Consider the following 16,339-nt stretch of genomic DNA (forward strand, 5'->3'; position numbering starts at 1 on the left):
GATTGATGAGTTCAGGCCATAAACATTCAGGGTTATTATTGTGATATGATTTGTATTCCCAGTCATTTGATTCATTTTTGTTTTTTGACATGATTTGGTTTCCCCTTTTTTCACTATTCCTTTAGACTAGTTCCTCCCTTTGCTGATTTGCATCGTTGTTTTTCATCTCTTCCTCATGGAATATTTTGCTGAGAATGTTCTGTAATGCCAGCTTTCTTTTCATAAGTTCCTTTAGCTTTTGTTTATCATGGAAGGATCTTATTTCATCGTCAGATCTGAAGGTAAGTTTTGCTGGGTATAAGATTCTTGGTTGGCATCCATTTTCTTTCAGGGCTTGGTAAATGTTGTTCCAGGTCCTTCTAGCTTTTAGGGTCTGGATTGAAAAATCTGCTGATATTCTTATTGGTTTCCCCCTGAATGTAATTTGATTCTTTTCTCTCACGGCCTTTAAAATTCTGTCTTTATTTTGTATGTTACATATTTTCATAACAATGTGCCTTGGTGTGGTGGGTCTGTTGTAATTTTGCATATTTGGAGTCCTATAAGCCTCTTGTACTTGGTTTTCCATTTCATTCTTCAGATTTGGGAAATTTTTTTTATTATTTCATTGAATAGATTGTTCATTCCTTTGGTTTGTTTCTCTAAACCTGCCTCAATCCCAATAATTCTCAAATTTGGCCTCTTCATGATATCCCATAGTTCTTGTAGATTCTGTTCATGGTTTCTTCCCATCTTTTCTGTTTGGTCAACTTTGTTTTCAAGATTAAATATTTTGTCTTCAATATCTGAGGTTCTGTCTTCCAGGTGTTTTATCCTATTGGTTATGCTTTCTATGGAGTTTTTAACTTGGGTTATTGTTTCCTTCATTTCAAGGATTTCTGTTTGGTTTTTTTTTTTTCAATATCTCTAACTCCTTATTGATATGATCTCTTGCTTCCCGTATTTGCTCCTTTAACTGTTGATTGGTGCGATCATTTAATGCGTGCATTTTCTCTTTCATCTCCTCGTTTGCTTTTAATTATGTACATTCTGAACTCCCTTTCTGACATTTCTTCTGCTGTGCTGTCATTGGGTTTTATTGATATAGTATCTAGGTTTGTTTGGGACATTTTCTTCCCTTGTTTTCTCATATTGGTCCGATGTCAGTGGGACTCTGTGATATTGCAGATTTCCTCTATTGGCTTATAGTTTCCCTGTAGATTTCCAGTGTATCACCTTCCTGCCTTCAGTAGCCTGAAGTCTTGGATTAACTTAATAATGCAGTGCTTCCAAAGAACACTGCCCCTAGCCCGCTACTTTTTCCAGGGAGAGAGACCTGGAGAGGTCTCTGGCTGCCCTACCCTGGTCCCAGAGGCTGCTTGCAGGTCAGAGGTCCCCTTGGCTTGAGGACTTGTAGCTGGCTCTGTTTAGAAAGGCTGTCACTGGGCGGTCTGCTCTGAGAAGCTAGCCTGGAAAGGCGCTTCCCGCCGGTGGGGGCCAGGCTGCTTGGGGAAGTCCCTGGCTGCCCTGTGCTAGTGTCTGAAGCAACCTGTGGGCAAGCCGGAGCTGGCCACAGGGTGGGCCGGAGCTGGCCGCCCACTGGTTCTGTGTAGAAAGGCTCTCACTGGGGGGCCTGCTCTGAGATGCTGGAGAATCTGGCCCTGTGGGAGAAGCCCACTGCCACAGTGCTCAGGGCTGCCTGGGGGAGACTCTATCTGCCCTGTCCTACTCTAATAAGCCGTCCAAATCTGGGTCTGCTGCCCAGCTGAACTTCACTGGGTGGGGGAGACTCACCCTGTGGTTCTATTTTAGTCTGAGTCTCTCATTGCCTCCCCTTCTTGAATCCTGGGTTCTGGAGTGTCTGGAGATGCAGTCACCCTCTAGTCTGCCAACTTAGATCGTCCCGTGGAAAAAGCCTGCAGCTGGAGAGGGGCAGGGCCCCCCTGGAGAGGTCTCTGGCTACCCAACCGTGGTCCCAGAAGCTGCTTGCAGGTCAGAGGTCTCTGCTGGCTTGGGGACTTGTGGCTGGCTCTGCATACAAAGGCTCTCACTGGGCGATCTACTCCGAGAAGCTAGCCTAGAAAGGTGCTTCCCACCAGAGGGGACCGGGCTGCTTGGGGAAGTCCCTGGCTGCCCTGTGCTGGTCTCTGAAGCAACTTGCGGGTCAGCTGGAGCTGGCCACGTGCTGGTTCTATGCAGAAAGGCTCTCACTGGGGGGCCTGCTCCAGGAAGCTGGAGAATCTGGCCCTGTGGGAGGAGCCCACTGCCAGAGTGCTCAGTGCTGCCTGGGGGAGACTCTATCTGCCCTGTCCTACTCTAATAAGCCGCCTGAATCCAGGCGTGACGCCCAGCTGACCTTCACTGGATGGGGGAGACTCACCCCGTGGTTCTATTTTAGTCTGATTCTCTCAATGCCTCCCCTTCTTGAATCCTGGGTTCTGGAGCGACTGGAGATGCAGTCACCCTCTAGTCTGCCATCTTGGATTACCCATATATACCCTACTTATTGCTATGAACTTTGTAGCCTCTTTGACTGACATGGCCTATGCTGCATTACTGTCCTTTGCATTGTCTTTAATCTGGGTCCCTCTACAATCAGCATAACCTCTATTATATTGAATAGCCTGATTGGCCTGAATAGCCACATGGCATTAGTAGCCTCAATTACAAGAGTAAATCCTATGGTCTGCTTAGCTTGCATGTCCTAATTAGTCTTTATGGCCTGAGTAACCAAAATGAACCTAGTAGGACCTAAGCACTGCATAGCCTCAATGCTCTGTGTAGACTACAAGGTCTAAGAATACCCTAAGATTTTCACAAATTCTGCATGCTAAATAGCCTCTGTGACCTGCATAGCTTATATGAATACTATAGACTTATTAACTGAGTATTCTGTCAATTTCCATACTCTACATAGCTTGAGGATACTGTATGACCTGTCTCACTTTTATGATTTATGTTTCCTTAATGATCTGAGTACCATCTAAAATGTTTGTAGCTTCATTGACCATAGTGGCACTTATGACAGTGTATTCTCTATGATTTTGGTAGCCTTTATAATTTAGTAGTCTCTAATGCATAAGAATCCTCTATGGAATTTGTAGACTCTATAACCTGATTACTCTATGGCATGAGTAGCCTTTATGACCTTCATAACCCCTATCACCTGCATAGATTCTATGGTCTGATTAGCTTCTATGTTAGCCTCTATGAACCAAGTAGACTCTAACATTTTCAAAGACTAAATGACTTGTATATCATCAATTTTATGATGTGTATATCTGTATTTGCAAACTGTAGAGCCTCTATGGCCTCCATAACCTCTCTAGACTGAGAAGCCTCTATTGTCTGCATACCCTCCAACAGTGGAGTACTCTCTGTGAACTGAATATCTTCTATCACTTCAGTAGAAATTATGGTCATATAGCCTCTATAAGTAAATGACTTCTGTAATCTGCTTAGCATCTATGATACGAGCATTCTCTATGACAAAGTAGCCTATATTATCTTAGTCACCCAATTATGTTTTTTATCTGTGTGAACTGAAGAGTTCCTTTGACCTAGTAGTTTCTATGCAACATGTACAACTTATGACCAGCATAGATTTTAAGAACTGTGTACCCTCTATGACTTATGTAGTCTCTCTGATCTGCATAAGCATTTATAAATTCATTAGCTTAAAAGATTTATTAATGACTTTGACTGGCATAGTCTATATAACTTGAGTGAACTCTATGTCCTAGGTGCCTCTATAACCTGAAGTTTTTATGAACTTAGTAGCATCTATGGTGTGAATCATCTATGTTTCTAAAAGTGCTAAAATTTCAGATAATAAAGGAAATATCACCATGGTCACCACTGAATTACAGATGAAAATCAAACTATTTTAAAAATTTATATGGTAAAAAAATAGAAAATTGTGAAGATATTGAATTTTCTAGAGACAGATAATCTACCCAAATTGAATCAGGAGGATATAGAAAATTCAACAGATCAAATTCAAGCAAATAACTTGAAGATACCACCAAGTGTGTCAACAAAGAAAAGTTGAGGACAAGAGTAAATCTCTACTGAGTTTCACCAATTATTCAAAGACGAAATAACACTAAATCTTCTTGTATTATTCCATAAAATTAAAAGGTAGGAAATCTTCCAAACTCATTCTATGAAGCTGGATTTACCTTGATGTCAAAAACAGACAAAAACCCATAAAAGATAGAAAACTTCAGAGCAAAATTCCTGATGAACATATATGCAAAAATTCTTAATAAATTACTGGCAGTATCTGCATAAAGAACTGCACCATGATCAAGTGGTTTCATCCCAGGGTTGCAAGGTTGTTTCAACCTATGGAAATCAATACATATAATTCATTACATCAATAAAATTTAAAAATTGAATCTTATGATTTTCACAAGATGCATTAGTAGCATTTGAAAGAAAAACAGAATCCATTCATTTTCAAACACTAGGAAAATTAGGGATAACAATAAACTTTGTAAAAGCTATATATTCTAAACCCAAAGCCAACATTATCCTAAGTGTAGAAATTTTCACAGCAGTTCCTCTCAAAACTGGAACAAGACAGGTATATCCTCTTTCACCATTTCTGCTCACCAGATTTCTGTAAAATCTAGCCAGAGCAATAAGACAAGAGAAATAAATTAAAGGGATATAAGTAGGAAAAGAAGAACTGAAACTTTTCCTATTTTCCTACAATATGATTCTATATTTAGAAAACCAAAAAACTAGAAAGCCTCTAGACATCATAGGTTATTTAAGCCATTTAGCAGAGTATAAAATTAACACCCATAAATTAATGAGTTTCTATACATCACTAATGAGTAATATGAAAGAGTAATTAGTGAAACTATCCCACTTATTATAGCCATCATAAAAATATTGGAAATCAATCTAACAAAAGAAGGGAAAGTCCTCTACATTAAAAACTGGAGAACACTAAAAGAAACTGAAGATTGGAAGGTACCCCTATGTTTTTGCATAGGCAGAATTAATATTGTCAAATTGGCCATAATGCTTAAAGTTTTAAAGCAATTCATATGAAATTTTAAATGACATGTTCCATATAAATAGAAAAAGAAGTCATTAAATTAACTTGGAAAAATAAACCCAGTGTAACAAAAGAAATAATTATTGGAAAAAGTGAAGTAGGATGCATCACAATACCAAAACTTAAATAATAATACAGACCTATAGTAACAAAGTAGCATGATATTGGTAACAAAGCAGACATGAAGTCCAATGATACTGAGTAGAAGACACAGAGGCAAATTCACATAAGCATGTTTATCTCATAATAGACAAAGATGTCAAAAACATATATTGGTGAAAAATAGCCTCTTCAGTAAATGGAGCTGGGAGAATTGGAAATTCATATATAATAAAGTAAATTATAACCCCTATATCACACCCTGCTCAAAACCAAATTTAAAGTGCATCAAGGATATAAGCATTAGAACAAAGACCATGGGCCTACTAGAATAAAAAGTAGGCTGAAATCTTCATCATGTTGGCCTAGGAACTGAATTCCCCAACAAAATGCTTAAAATTCAAGAATTAATATCATAAATAAATAAATATACTGTTATCAGACTAAAAACTTCCTCTCAACAACAAAAAAAAAATCAATATTATGTACATAGAACCTGCAGAATGGAAGAAAATCTTAACCTTCTTCACCTCATATGCAACATTAATTTCAGGATATAAGAAGAACTAAAAAACTTCCAAACAACTAATAGCCCAATAAATAAATGGATATAGGAACTCAAAATGTACTTCACAGAAATATGAATATAAAAATATATTAAAAACTATTCAAAATGTCTAGCAATTAGAGAAATAAAAATTAATAATACATTGAGATTCCAACTCATTTGAATCAGAATGGCAATTATAAAGAATACACATAAAAATAAGTGTCAATGATGTTGGGAAATGGTACGCACTTACGTTGCTGTTGGGATTGCAAATTTGTGTAAACACTCTTCAGTGTGGTGATTACTCAGGAAATATAATGGAAACTCTGTTTGACCAGGGTATTTCACTTCTTAGCATATACCCAAAGGACTTAAATCAGCATTCATAGTGACATGGCCACATCGATGTTTACAAAGTTATGGAACCAATATAAATGGCTTTCAGCAGATAAATAAAGAAAATGTGATACATTTACACTATGACAATTACCCATAAAGGAGAATAAAATTAGAGAGAGAGGGAGGAGTGAAGTTCTTGCAGATTGGACAGGAGGTAGTGAAGGGCAGGGGAAAGGGATGTGATTGGGGCACACAGTAGAATAAGTCATAAATAATTTAATTCTATTCATATAGGAATACTTGGCCAGTGTAACTCCATATCTTATAAAACTGTAAAAAATGGGAAGTCAAATTACACATATGTACTATATGCCAAAATACATTCTACTACCATGCATAACTAAAATAAATAAGTACAAAAATTTAAACAGAATGTATGGTGAGTATTCTCAATGGCCTGCTTAGCATCTAGTTCTTAATATTCTCTATGACATGCATAGCCTCTATGAGTGTCAAAGACCTGCATAGTCTTATGGTCTTCTAAAGTAAATGATGTTAATTTCCTGGAACCATTGTAGCTTCCATGGCATGAGTAAAAATTATGATGTCAGTATTCTTCATGACATTTTTTCCTCTGTGACCTGAGTAGCCCCTATGACTTTTATAGTATTTGTATCCTGACCCTCTTCTATCTGCACACCTTCTGTGATCTGTGTAGCCTCTATAAAATATGCACCACCTACAAACTTACTTCTATGACCTGCTAGAGTCAGTTGCCTCAGCAGCCTATAAAACCTGTGGAACACAGTGGATAAATAGCCTCTATTGCCCATGTATCTTCTGTGTCCTGAATAGCATTGATAAACTGATCATTCTTTATGGCCTGCTTACATTTTATGACCTCCATATCCTCTATGGTCTCAGAAAACTCTGATATATGTAAAAATTATGGACAGAATAACCTCTTTAACTTTACTATCTTCAACTTTAATATAACTTCTATAATCTGAGTATTCTCTGTGATTTACATACTTGTACTTCCTGCAGAATATTTCTGACCTAAATAGTCTCTATTACCTGAGTAGTCTAAAGGATTATAGTAAACCATATAAACTGCTTAGCCTCTAAGGTTTGAGTTGACTATATAAACTCTGTAGCCTCCATGACCTTAGTAGCCTCTGTTATCTATGTAATATCTATACCTGAGTGTTCTCTATTGCCTATATACACTCGGTGACCTGCATGACCTCTATTTTCTGTGTGTTCTCTCTGACATTCATAGAATCTATTACCTGTGTATTTTCAATAATTTGCACAGTTTCAATAAGAGTATCCTCTATGACCTACTCCACCACTATGACTCTCATAGTTTTTTATGGACTGAGTAGTTTAACAGTCCTATATTGACACCAGAGCCAGTGAACCCTCCATGACCTCTTAGCTTTTATCAACTATGTAACCTCCAAGACCTGCATATCTGATATGAACCACTTAGTCTCAGTGGCTTGTATTTCTCTATGAATTGCATAAACTTATTGCCTGAGTAGTCTTAATTACCTGAGTACTTCCTATTAATACCATACACTCTATGGCCTGTATAGTATTTAGGATAAATTATTCTATAGTCACTATATAGCCTCTATGATATTCATGTTCTTCAAATCCCCAGTGACCCACTCTCTTCAACCACATCTCAGTTTTCTACAGTTAACACAGGGTAAATCCATCAAGGCATTACACTACCACTCAGATTGCAACTATCATAATCTAATCATTTTATGACAGATCATTCTTATATCCTCACACGTGTGAGATTTTGGGGCACCTCATACCTAAACCATAACTTTCCCCTCTTGCACTCCTACAAGCTTATACCTATCTCACATTGCAAAGTACTTCTAGTTTATTTCCAGGAGTCTGCATATTCTTAAAATTTCCAGCATGCAAGTCCAAAGTTTCCTGAGGTACAGGTGTATTCTCAGCAGGCATTGCAGTAAAAACCAAAAGCCACTTACAAATGTCCAGTATATAATGACACAGGGTAAACATCTACATTCAATAAGGGAGATACCTCAATATATAAAGAAAGAAAGAGACTAAAACAAAACTAAGGAAGGGATGGGACCAAAATAATACTAAAACCTGGGCACAGTGGTGAATGCCTGTAATTTCAGAGACTCAGGGGACAGAGACAGGAGGATTGTGAGTTCAAATCCAGCCTCAGCAATGGCAACTTGCTAACCATCTCAGCAAGACCCTGTCTAAATAATACAAGATAGTGCTGCACATGTGGCTTAGTGATCGAGTGCCCCTGAGTTCAATCCCTGGTATCCCACCCCAAAAGGACTAAAATCCAGCTGGAGTAATAAGACTATAATTCCACATCCAGGATCTGGGACACATGACATTGTGTTGTTCTCCAAAGAACTGTGCAGCTTCTACACTATAGTTTTTCGGATTGCAACCCACAAGGTCTCTCCCCTGCCATGGTTCCTGTTCAATTTTTACAGCTTTCCTAAGGACACATTTTATATGATGAATATTTTTTAATCTTGGGCGTCCTCACCTAAGTTTCTGTTTTCTTTTCAAATCTTCATGCATCACCCTCTCAGAAGCATCCAGCAGAGTGTTTGACCCTGAATCACTTTTCCTGGTCTCCCAGGTTCCCCATTGAGACCTCAATGGAAGCCTCCATGACCCTGTAACTCCAGGATATTACATTCATGCAGTATCAGAACAGCAATGTTGATGTCAAGTTCTGCAGCATCTTTGCCAGAAGCAAATTCTCCTGGTACAAAAACTGTACCAACTTATGAATGTTGTGAATGGCCCAGCATGGTGTAAAAACATCCACAGTTCCCTCAGAAGCAGGGTCTCCATGGTGTCCCTTCAAAGAAATTTTGACATTAGAACTCTTGAGTGTGAGTTAAGTGTGATCTTGACAATTCATGAGATACCCTCATGCCACCTTTTCAACATGCACCAAATATTCTTTATGGCATGCACTTTGACCTTTTTCACCTTTATGGCTAAAATATCCTAAATGATATGTGCATTTCCTCTATGTACAAGGGGTCCAAAAATTTCAATTGTGCTTCAATTAGAGTCCTATAAATAACATAAAGTATTTCATCTTATTATATTTGAGTGATTTAATCTGAATTCAGAAATTATTTTCAGAATGTGAACAAAAAGAGGCCAACAGAGAGAAAAGAATATTGATTGTTTCAGGTATGGAAATATATTTAGTAGAAGGAAAAAGAAAATGTTTCTGGGAAGGCCTGGGGCCTAGCAGTTTGTGCTGTGTTCAATGTAGGCATGGAAGCACAACTGGTACTGTATGGCCTTGGCAGCAGTCACAACTGGATTCTCAATGTCAAGGTCTCAGGCTGGAGCTAGCTGGTGCCTTGGTGCAGACACTTGTAGCTGAGAGCCTGGCCCTGGGTGGCCCACAGCTGGGGAGGCCAGAACCAGCAGATGATATCTGCTCGTGACCTTTTGTCCACTACAAGCTCTCAGGAGGACCAGCCTGTGGTGCCAGTGGCAGTGGCAGTGGAGCAAATGTCACTGATGATCATGTTAAGCCAGTCAACAGAGTAGTGGCTCCCCACTGAACAGGAGAGGGCAAGTAGGTGGGGAGGGCTGCCACTGGCTTGGGTATACAGGAAGAGCCATCACTGGGACTGGTGATGAACCATAGCATTTGACAGGTGGCTGTGCCCATGTAGCTGCTGGCACTGCACTTGGCACACAAGGCACATGGACTCTGGTGGCCCCTTTGGTAGCGAGTCTCTGGCCAAGAATGTCTGGGAGCTGTTGGTCATGGCCCACCTGGGGAAGAAGCCACCCCCACCCAAGGAGAGCCCCTGGACCAAAAAACCTTACCAGCATGCATATCCTGCTGCCACTTATGCCAGACACCCTGCAGGTAGAGTTCAGTTCCCCCAAAATTAAAAAAGCAGAAAAACTCAAGACAAGAAAACCCAATAGGACCAGTGATTTCAGCAATATGGCAAACTGCCCGGCATCACAAGACATAGTGAACACTGAAAAAAATATTTTTGAAATTTCAGAGTGTCATTTGCCAAAAAAATGAAGCCACAAATTAGAAAAGAAATAGAAGAGAAGGTTGAAAAGAGGAGTAACTGTGAGAGCAAAGAAAACGAGGACAGAAAATTAGACTGTCCTATTGAAAAGTTAGTGATGTGAGGACAAGTCCAGCAGAAAGCAATGGCAGTTCACATATCCACCTCTGGGCTTTTTTGAAATAAAAAAATTTCAGTATCTGGTGGGCATATTTTTATAACAGAGGAAAAACTGATGCATTGGATATCTTCCATGTTCCAATTTTTGTTCATTGTCCTCAGGTTTGGAAAAAATCTGGGACAAGAGGAACAGCAATTTTTGTCAGTAATTTCTTTTTTAGGTCTCTGGGGATGGAATGGAGGTTCCACAGGAAACCTGTCCAGTCCCTAATCTAAGCCCTTGGGGCAGAGTCAGCTCTGAGTCCTGTCCAGGATCACTCACTTCACAGAAGGTTCACATAGAACAAGTCTCTTTCCTCTGGATACCAGCACTCAAGTCCAAAATGTCAGGGCCCAAGTGGCTCTCCTGAGCCCTCTCTCTATAACAGGTGAACACTGGTCCAAATCTCAATTCCTGCACTGATGGACCATGTGGAAAGTGACTTTGAGCAAGCTTTGCTTTTCCCATCTCTACAGTGGGGCTGTGCCAACTAATGACTTGAACCTAAATTAAGGCAGAAATAAAGAATTCAGGGTCCCAGGACTAGAAGTGAGTGATGCCTCCTCCTATGACTTGATGAAATATCCAAGGGAAGGGAGGTGGCAGGTAAATTTACAGATTTTGGACTGAAAACCACAACCTGAAGGCTAAATGGTGGGTGTGGGTATGAACAAATGTGTGATGGACTAACTTTCAGCCTCCTCCACAACAGAGAAAAACAAATGCTAAAATTGAAATTATGTAATTGAAGACAATAGATCCACAAGTTTTTTTGTTATGTTGTTTTATTTTCTTTTCCTTTTTTTTTTTTTTTTTGGTGCCAGGAACCCAAGGTGCTTCACCACTAAACCATATCTGAACATTTTCAAAAATATTTTTAAATTTATTTTGAGACAAAATATTAATCACAACATCGAGATGATCTTATATCAAATAGGTGTTTTGGACAAAAAAAGAAATGTGTGAAGTAAGAAAATGCTTCTTTTTTACCTGAATTCATTCTTCTTTTCTTAAATTCAGGTGATATGCTTTATATACAAAATTAAATAAATAATAATAAACATTTGACCTCATTTTAATCAAATTCTTTTCCTTCTTTCTACCCCTGGTCCCTCTCCCATTCTCCCCTCCCTCCCTCCCTTCTATGTGGCTAGAAGGGCTTCTGGGATTTTGTGGCTTAATGCTAATTCTGGTGTCTGGGACAATAATTTTCTTTTTCTTGCTTCCTGTCTCCTGCCCCATTTTGCAGTATTCTGCTGTATACTTTGAATTTTTTATGAGAATATTTAGCATTTTTAAAAAACAATGCATCCAGTTTTCAAAAAAAAGCACTATTTTTGAAGCATTTTGAGCATGAAGGACATGATGAGGAAAGCACCTGGAATAGTGTGGCAGCATGATTCCGAGAGGCCCCCAATGCCTTTGTGAGGACATACATGCTGTTCTTTTCTTTCTTTTTTTTTTTTTTTTTTTTTGTGGAGATTTTTTTTCTTTATTGAGAAACTTAAGACTTGCGTACATCAACTAAAACCAATTTCTGGGGTTGGGGATGGAGGGACACGACCAAATCCCACAATAGAAAAGAAAAATTAACACTGTCTGGGCTATAGCAGAACCCAGATAATATATTCTTATAATTGAAAAATTCTAGGTATTTTCATAATTGACCTTTTGATACAAAATGACCTAATAAATTTGCAACTTGTGGTTCTTGATGTTGAGGTCCATAGCACAAGCTAGGAAGTCTTCAAACCTTGAGCTGATTTCCATCAGGGGTTATTTGGCTTTTGAACCAGTTTTTCCTTGTCTAAGAGGTAGCAGCAGCAACAATGCCCACCTTCTGGGCAGCTTCTTTCTTGGCATGATGAGCCTGTAGAACCGCCACAGCTTCATCCACCTTGGAGTGGAGAGACTCAGGAGACTCCAGCATGTGTAGCAGTTCAGAGTTGTCAAACTCCAGCAGCATTCCTGTGATCTTTCCAGCCAGGTTTGAATGCATTGTTTGAATAAGCGGAAACAAATGTTCTCCCAGCATCTGCTTCTGTTCTTGGGGTAGTGTTGGAGGCCGCTGCCCTGTAGGGCCCGCAGTGATAGCTGGCATTGCCCTAAGATGGTGCCGAGAATCCCAACCGCAAAGAAAAACAACTTTAAGGAAGTGCTTTCTATTGGCTGACTGATCTCTTCCGCATCCGTGCTTAGCTCGTGATCAGTACATGTCCTCATTACCCACCAGTAAGTGTCCACGAGCCATACGCCTGACCTGTTAGGTGATTGGCTGTTACATCCTATAAAGCTGTGTATTTTCTCTGGCGAAGAGAGAGAGCTGTGCAGTGAGAAGAAGAAGAAGAGAGAGAGCTGTGCGGCGAGAAGAAGGAGAAGAAGAAGAAGACGGCGGCGGAGAGAGAAGAACCAGGCACTCGGCTCAGAGCTCTCCCATAAAAATAAAGACCTTAAAACTCCATCTGAAAGCCAAGTCTTCATTGTACTCGCTGGACGAGACAGTGTGGTGCTGCAGCAAGCATAGAGGCAGTTAGGGGCTCTTGCCCTTGCACATGGACTGCAGGCTGAGGTGCCTGCAGAGGCGGGGTGAGGGCTGCGGACACTGGAGGCATACTTGTATGGTGCCACAGCCCGAGGAGCAGCAGCAGCAACTGCAGCACACGGTGCAAGGTTTGGCACAGCTGTGGGAACACCTCCAGACTGGCAGCTGTCAGTCAGCCCTTGCTGGGTGGCACCAGCCCCACCAAAGTCCATAGCCAAGCAGTCCGGGCACTCAGACCCGACTCTCTGGTAGTAGGAAGGCCACGAGAGGCCGGAGCATCACCAGTTGGAGCCAGATGGTGAAGAGGTGGACGAGGCCCAGACTGGCGTATAGCACTTGGCATTCCTTGGAAGCCTTGAGGTCTCCCACCTTGCTGCCAGTGAGGATTAGGCCTCATCTGTGCTAACTGGTTAGGTGTATAATATGGAGGTCTTCCTTGAGCCTGTGGAACTGCTGGCACAAAGTAGCCACCAGCTGCAGGCTGGAACTGATTTAAGATGGCATTGGCAGGGAGTGCTCTCATCCCAGCCACCCGCTGCATATACTAGTTGGTCAGGTGAGCCTTTCTCTCTTCCTTCCTCTGGGCCAAGGCAATATACAGTGGCTTAGAGCCCACAATGTGTCCATTTATTTCAGTGACTGCTTTGGTTGCTTCTTCAGGAGATGAGAAGCAGATGAAGCCAAACCCTTTGCTTCTTCCATCCTCCAGCATTACCTTAGCACTGGTGATTGATCCAAAAGGAGAAAATTCTTTCCTTAATTTCTCATCATCAATGGTGTCATCCAAGTTCTTAATGTAGAGATTCACCCCCTGGTATCGACTTTGTCTCCTGTTTCAGTTGCTCAAATTTCCGTTTTAATTCAGCCTGGCGTTCTACTTCTGTGCACGGCCTACGAATATGACTTTCCCACTGATTTCTTTTTCATTCATCTCTTCCACCGCCTTATTGGCATCCTCATGTTTTTCATAACTCACAAAGCTAAAGCCTTTGGACTTCCCACTGGAATCTCTCATCACCTTGACACTTAGGGTCTTACCAAACTGGGTGAATAGTTCTTTCAGACTCTCATCATAGATCTCTTCCCCAAAGTTTTTGATATAAACATTGGTGGATTCCTTAGACTTGGCTCCAAGTTCAACTTCCGCTCTTTGCGGGACTTGAATCTGCACACAAACACTTTGCGGTCATTGAGGAGCATGCCATTCATCTTCTCCGTGGCGCTGTCGGCAGCCTCTTGGGTCTCGAAGTGGACAAAGGCATAACCCTTAGATCCGTTCTCATCGCACACTACCTTGCAGGACAGAATGTTCCCAAAAGCAGAGAAAGTATCATAAAGTGCCTTGTTATCTATAGATTTGTCCAGATTCTTGATGAAGACGTTTCCCACACCAGATTTTCTCAGAGTGATCCCTCTGAGACCACACGATATGGATTGGCTTTCCCTTAATCACATCAAAGTTCATGGTGTCCAAGGCCCTCTCAGCGTCGGGCAGGCTGCTGGAAGTTGACATAGGCATAACCCAGGGAGCTGCGGGTGATATCTCGGCAGACCCGGATGGACAGCACAGGCCCCGCAGAACTGAACTTTTCATACAGCATGGACTCGGTGATGTCGGAGTGCAGGTCACCCATGTACAGGGAGGCCATGGGATAGCTGCTGGCGGCAGCGTTCATCTCCCCGCCCCCCACCACCCCGAGCCCCTCCAGGAGAACTTCTTACAGGGCCCACCGCAGGACAAAAGGGGCTTCTCTCGGAGCCGTGGCCCACGCCCTGGCTCACAGGTGGCACAGAACGAGGCTGGGAAAAGCTGCAGTAGGGAGGCTCAGAGGCAGGACGGGAGAGTTCGGGCAGCTCACTCGGGACCGCAAAACCTCAGACAAAGGCTCTCAAAAACAATATGGCCCTTTCCAGGAGTTTGTAGTTTCCAGCTGTCCTGGCTCGAAGCTCCAAGTCTCAGAAATTAGGAAAAAAAAAAAAAAAAAGTGTGGAATCCCCTTTCTCAGGGACAAAAATTCTTTAAGAGGCAGCCAGATGCTACCCACGGCGGCCTTGGGGACACGCGTTTCTCAATAAATATAGGCCCCGGGCTCCCGGCGGTTTAAGATTACAGGGAAGGGGGAAACCGAATCTTTGCGGGTGCCCACTCGGCCAGCCCCGGGCGGGAGGCAGCCATAAGGGACAGCGCGGACACGTGGTGTGCCGCCGCTGGCGGGGGCGGGGGCGGGGGCGGGGGCGGGGGCGAGGGCGAGGGCGCGGGGTTGCCAGGCCGCGTGGACGGACGGACTGACGGACAGAGGCGCGCGGACGCGGCAGGCCAGCGCGCGGGGGGGGGGGGGGGGGGGGGGCGGGGGGGGCGGGGGGAGGCTGCTCACCACCTGACCGACGGACAGACACAGGCCGCCGCGAGCGGGCGGCAGCGGGCGCGGGCAGGCCAGAAGCGTGTGAAAGTGACTTCCCCGCAGGGCTTTCCGAGGAGGACTCGCTTTTTCTTTTCCTTTTTCTTTTCTTTTCTTTTCTTTTAGGTTTTGAAGCGTTTTCAGTTTTTTTTTTTTTTTTTATCTTTTTCTCTTTTTTGCTTCAGGTTACTGAGCCCAAAAGCGGCGCTGCCGGCGACCCGGGGCGGAGACTACATGCTGTTCTTACCTGGAATGTCCTTCCTTTGGTCTTTTATCAAGTTTCTGCTTATCCTTCAATACCAAATTGGATGGGAAGAATTTCAGATGCCTACACCCAGCCCATCAGGCCCTTTCTCTGGAGACTTTAAATCTGAGCAATGATAAAGGGACAACAGAAAGTCCTACAGGGTGCTCACCTTGCAGCAGCATCCAGGGAGGGCTGTGCAGAGTTTTGGGCACTGTGATCACCTGGCACAGCCCAGCTTCTCACTGAACTTTACCATCAGGTTCCCATCATGTCTCCAGTGTCCTCTAACTCGTTTTTATTTAAAGAACCCAGTTTATTTTCTGAAGCTTGTAACCCAAGTCCCCAAATACTGTCTCATCTCCGCAGCATTGAGTCAAGCCTTCAGAATGAAAGCTATTTACATGGTTATAAAGAAGCTCTCCCCCCAAGACCCAGTCTTGAGAAAGAGGCCATGGTCAGACACCTGGGCTTCCTTATTCTGAGATGTGTGGGGCTGGCTGGTCAGGAGAGCACAGATGACTCTTGTTTGCCAAGGAGCTGTGCCCATCTTGTGCTCAAATGCTGAAAGAAGGTGATGAACACCACAGAGCTGGTTCCACAGAGAGTAGCAGAAGGCCAGGTCCTGTGTAAACATGCTCCTTTAATCCCGCTGGACTTCTCCACATGCAGGGCAGGGGCCTTGCTCTTTTGCTCACTGGTCTTTTCTGCTTCCAGTATCTGCTTGACACACAGATGGCACTGAAAACGTCCTTGCTCTCATGCTCATCAAGAATTATCATCAGTTGCATTGTGTAAATGGAGAGGCCATGGCTCAGGTGAACAGAGTTGTCCAAGGGCATCATCCCCTGGGCTGTAGGGGTCCCAATGT

General features: G+C 42.4%; 1 protein-coding gene and 1 pseudogene across 2 annotated transcripts in view; one reads left to right on the forward strand and one right to left on the reverse strand.

Annotated features, from left to right (window-relative positions):
• The first annotated feature begins 235 nt into the window (after window positions 1-235).
• The window catches only part of LOC306637981 (uncharacterized protein), a 108,321-nt gene continuing 92,217 nt past the window's right edge, over window positions 236-16,339 (forward strand). The window contains exon 1 of the mRNA XM_079100989.1: window positions 236-281. Coding sequence (XP_078957115.1) covers window positions 248-281 — 34 coding nt within the window. The 5' untranslated portion in view covers window positions 236-247. The remainder of the gene's footprint in view (window positions 282-16,339) is intronic.
• On the reverse strand, window positions 11,758-14,961 carry LOC306670819 (polyadenylate-binding protein 4-like; annotated as a pseudogene). The gene is made up of 2 exons: window positions 12,788-14,961; window positions 11,758-12,336 (listed from the first exon to the last, which is right to left on the reverse strand). The product of its transcript is annotated as a polyadenylate-binding protein 4-like (transcript).

This window comes from Sciurus vulgaris (genome assembly GCF_902686455.1).
Source record: "Sciurus vulgaris genome assembly, chromosome: 10".
In the NCBI taxonomy this organism is placed as follows: domain Eukaryota; kingdom Metazoa; phylum Chordata; class Mammalia; order Rodentia; family Sciuridae; genus Sciurus; species Sciurus vulgaris.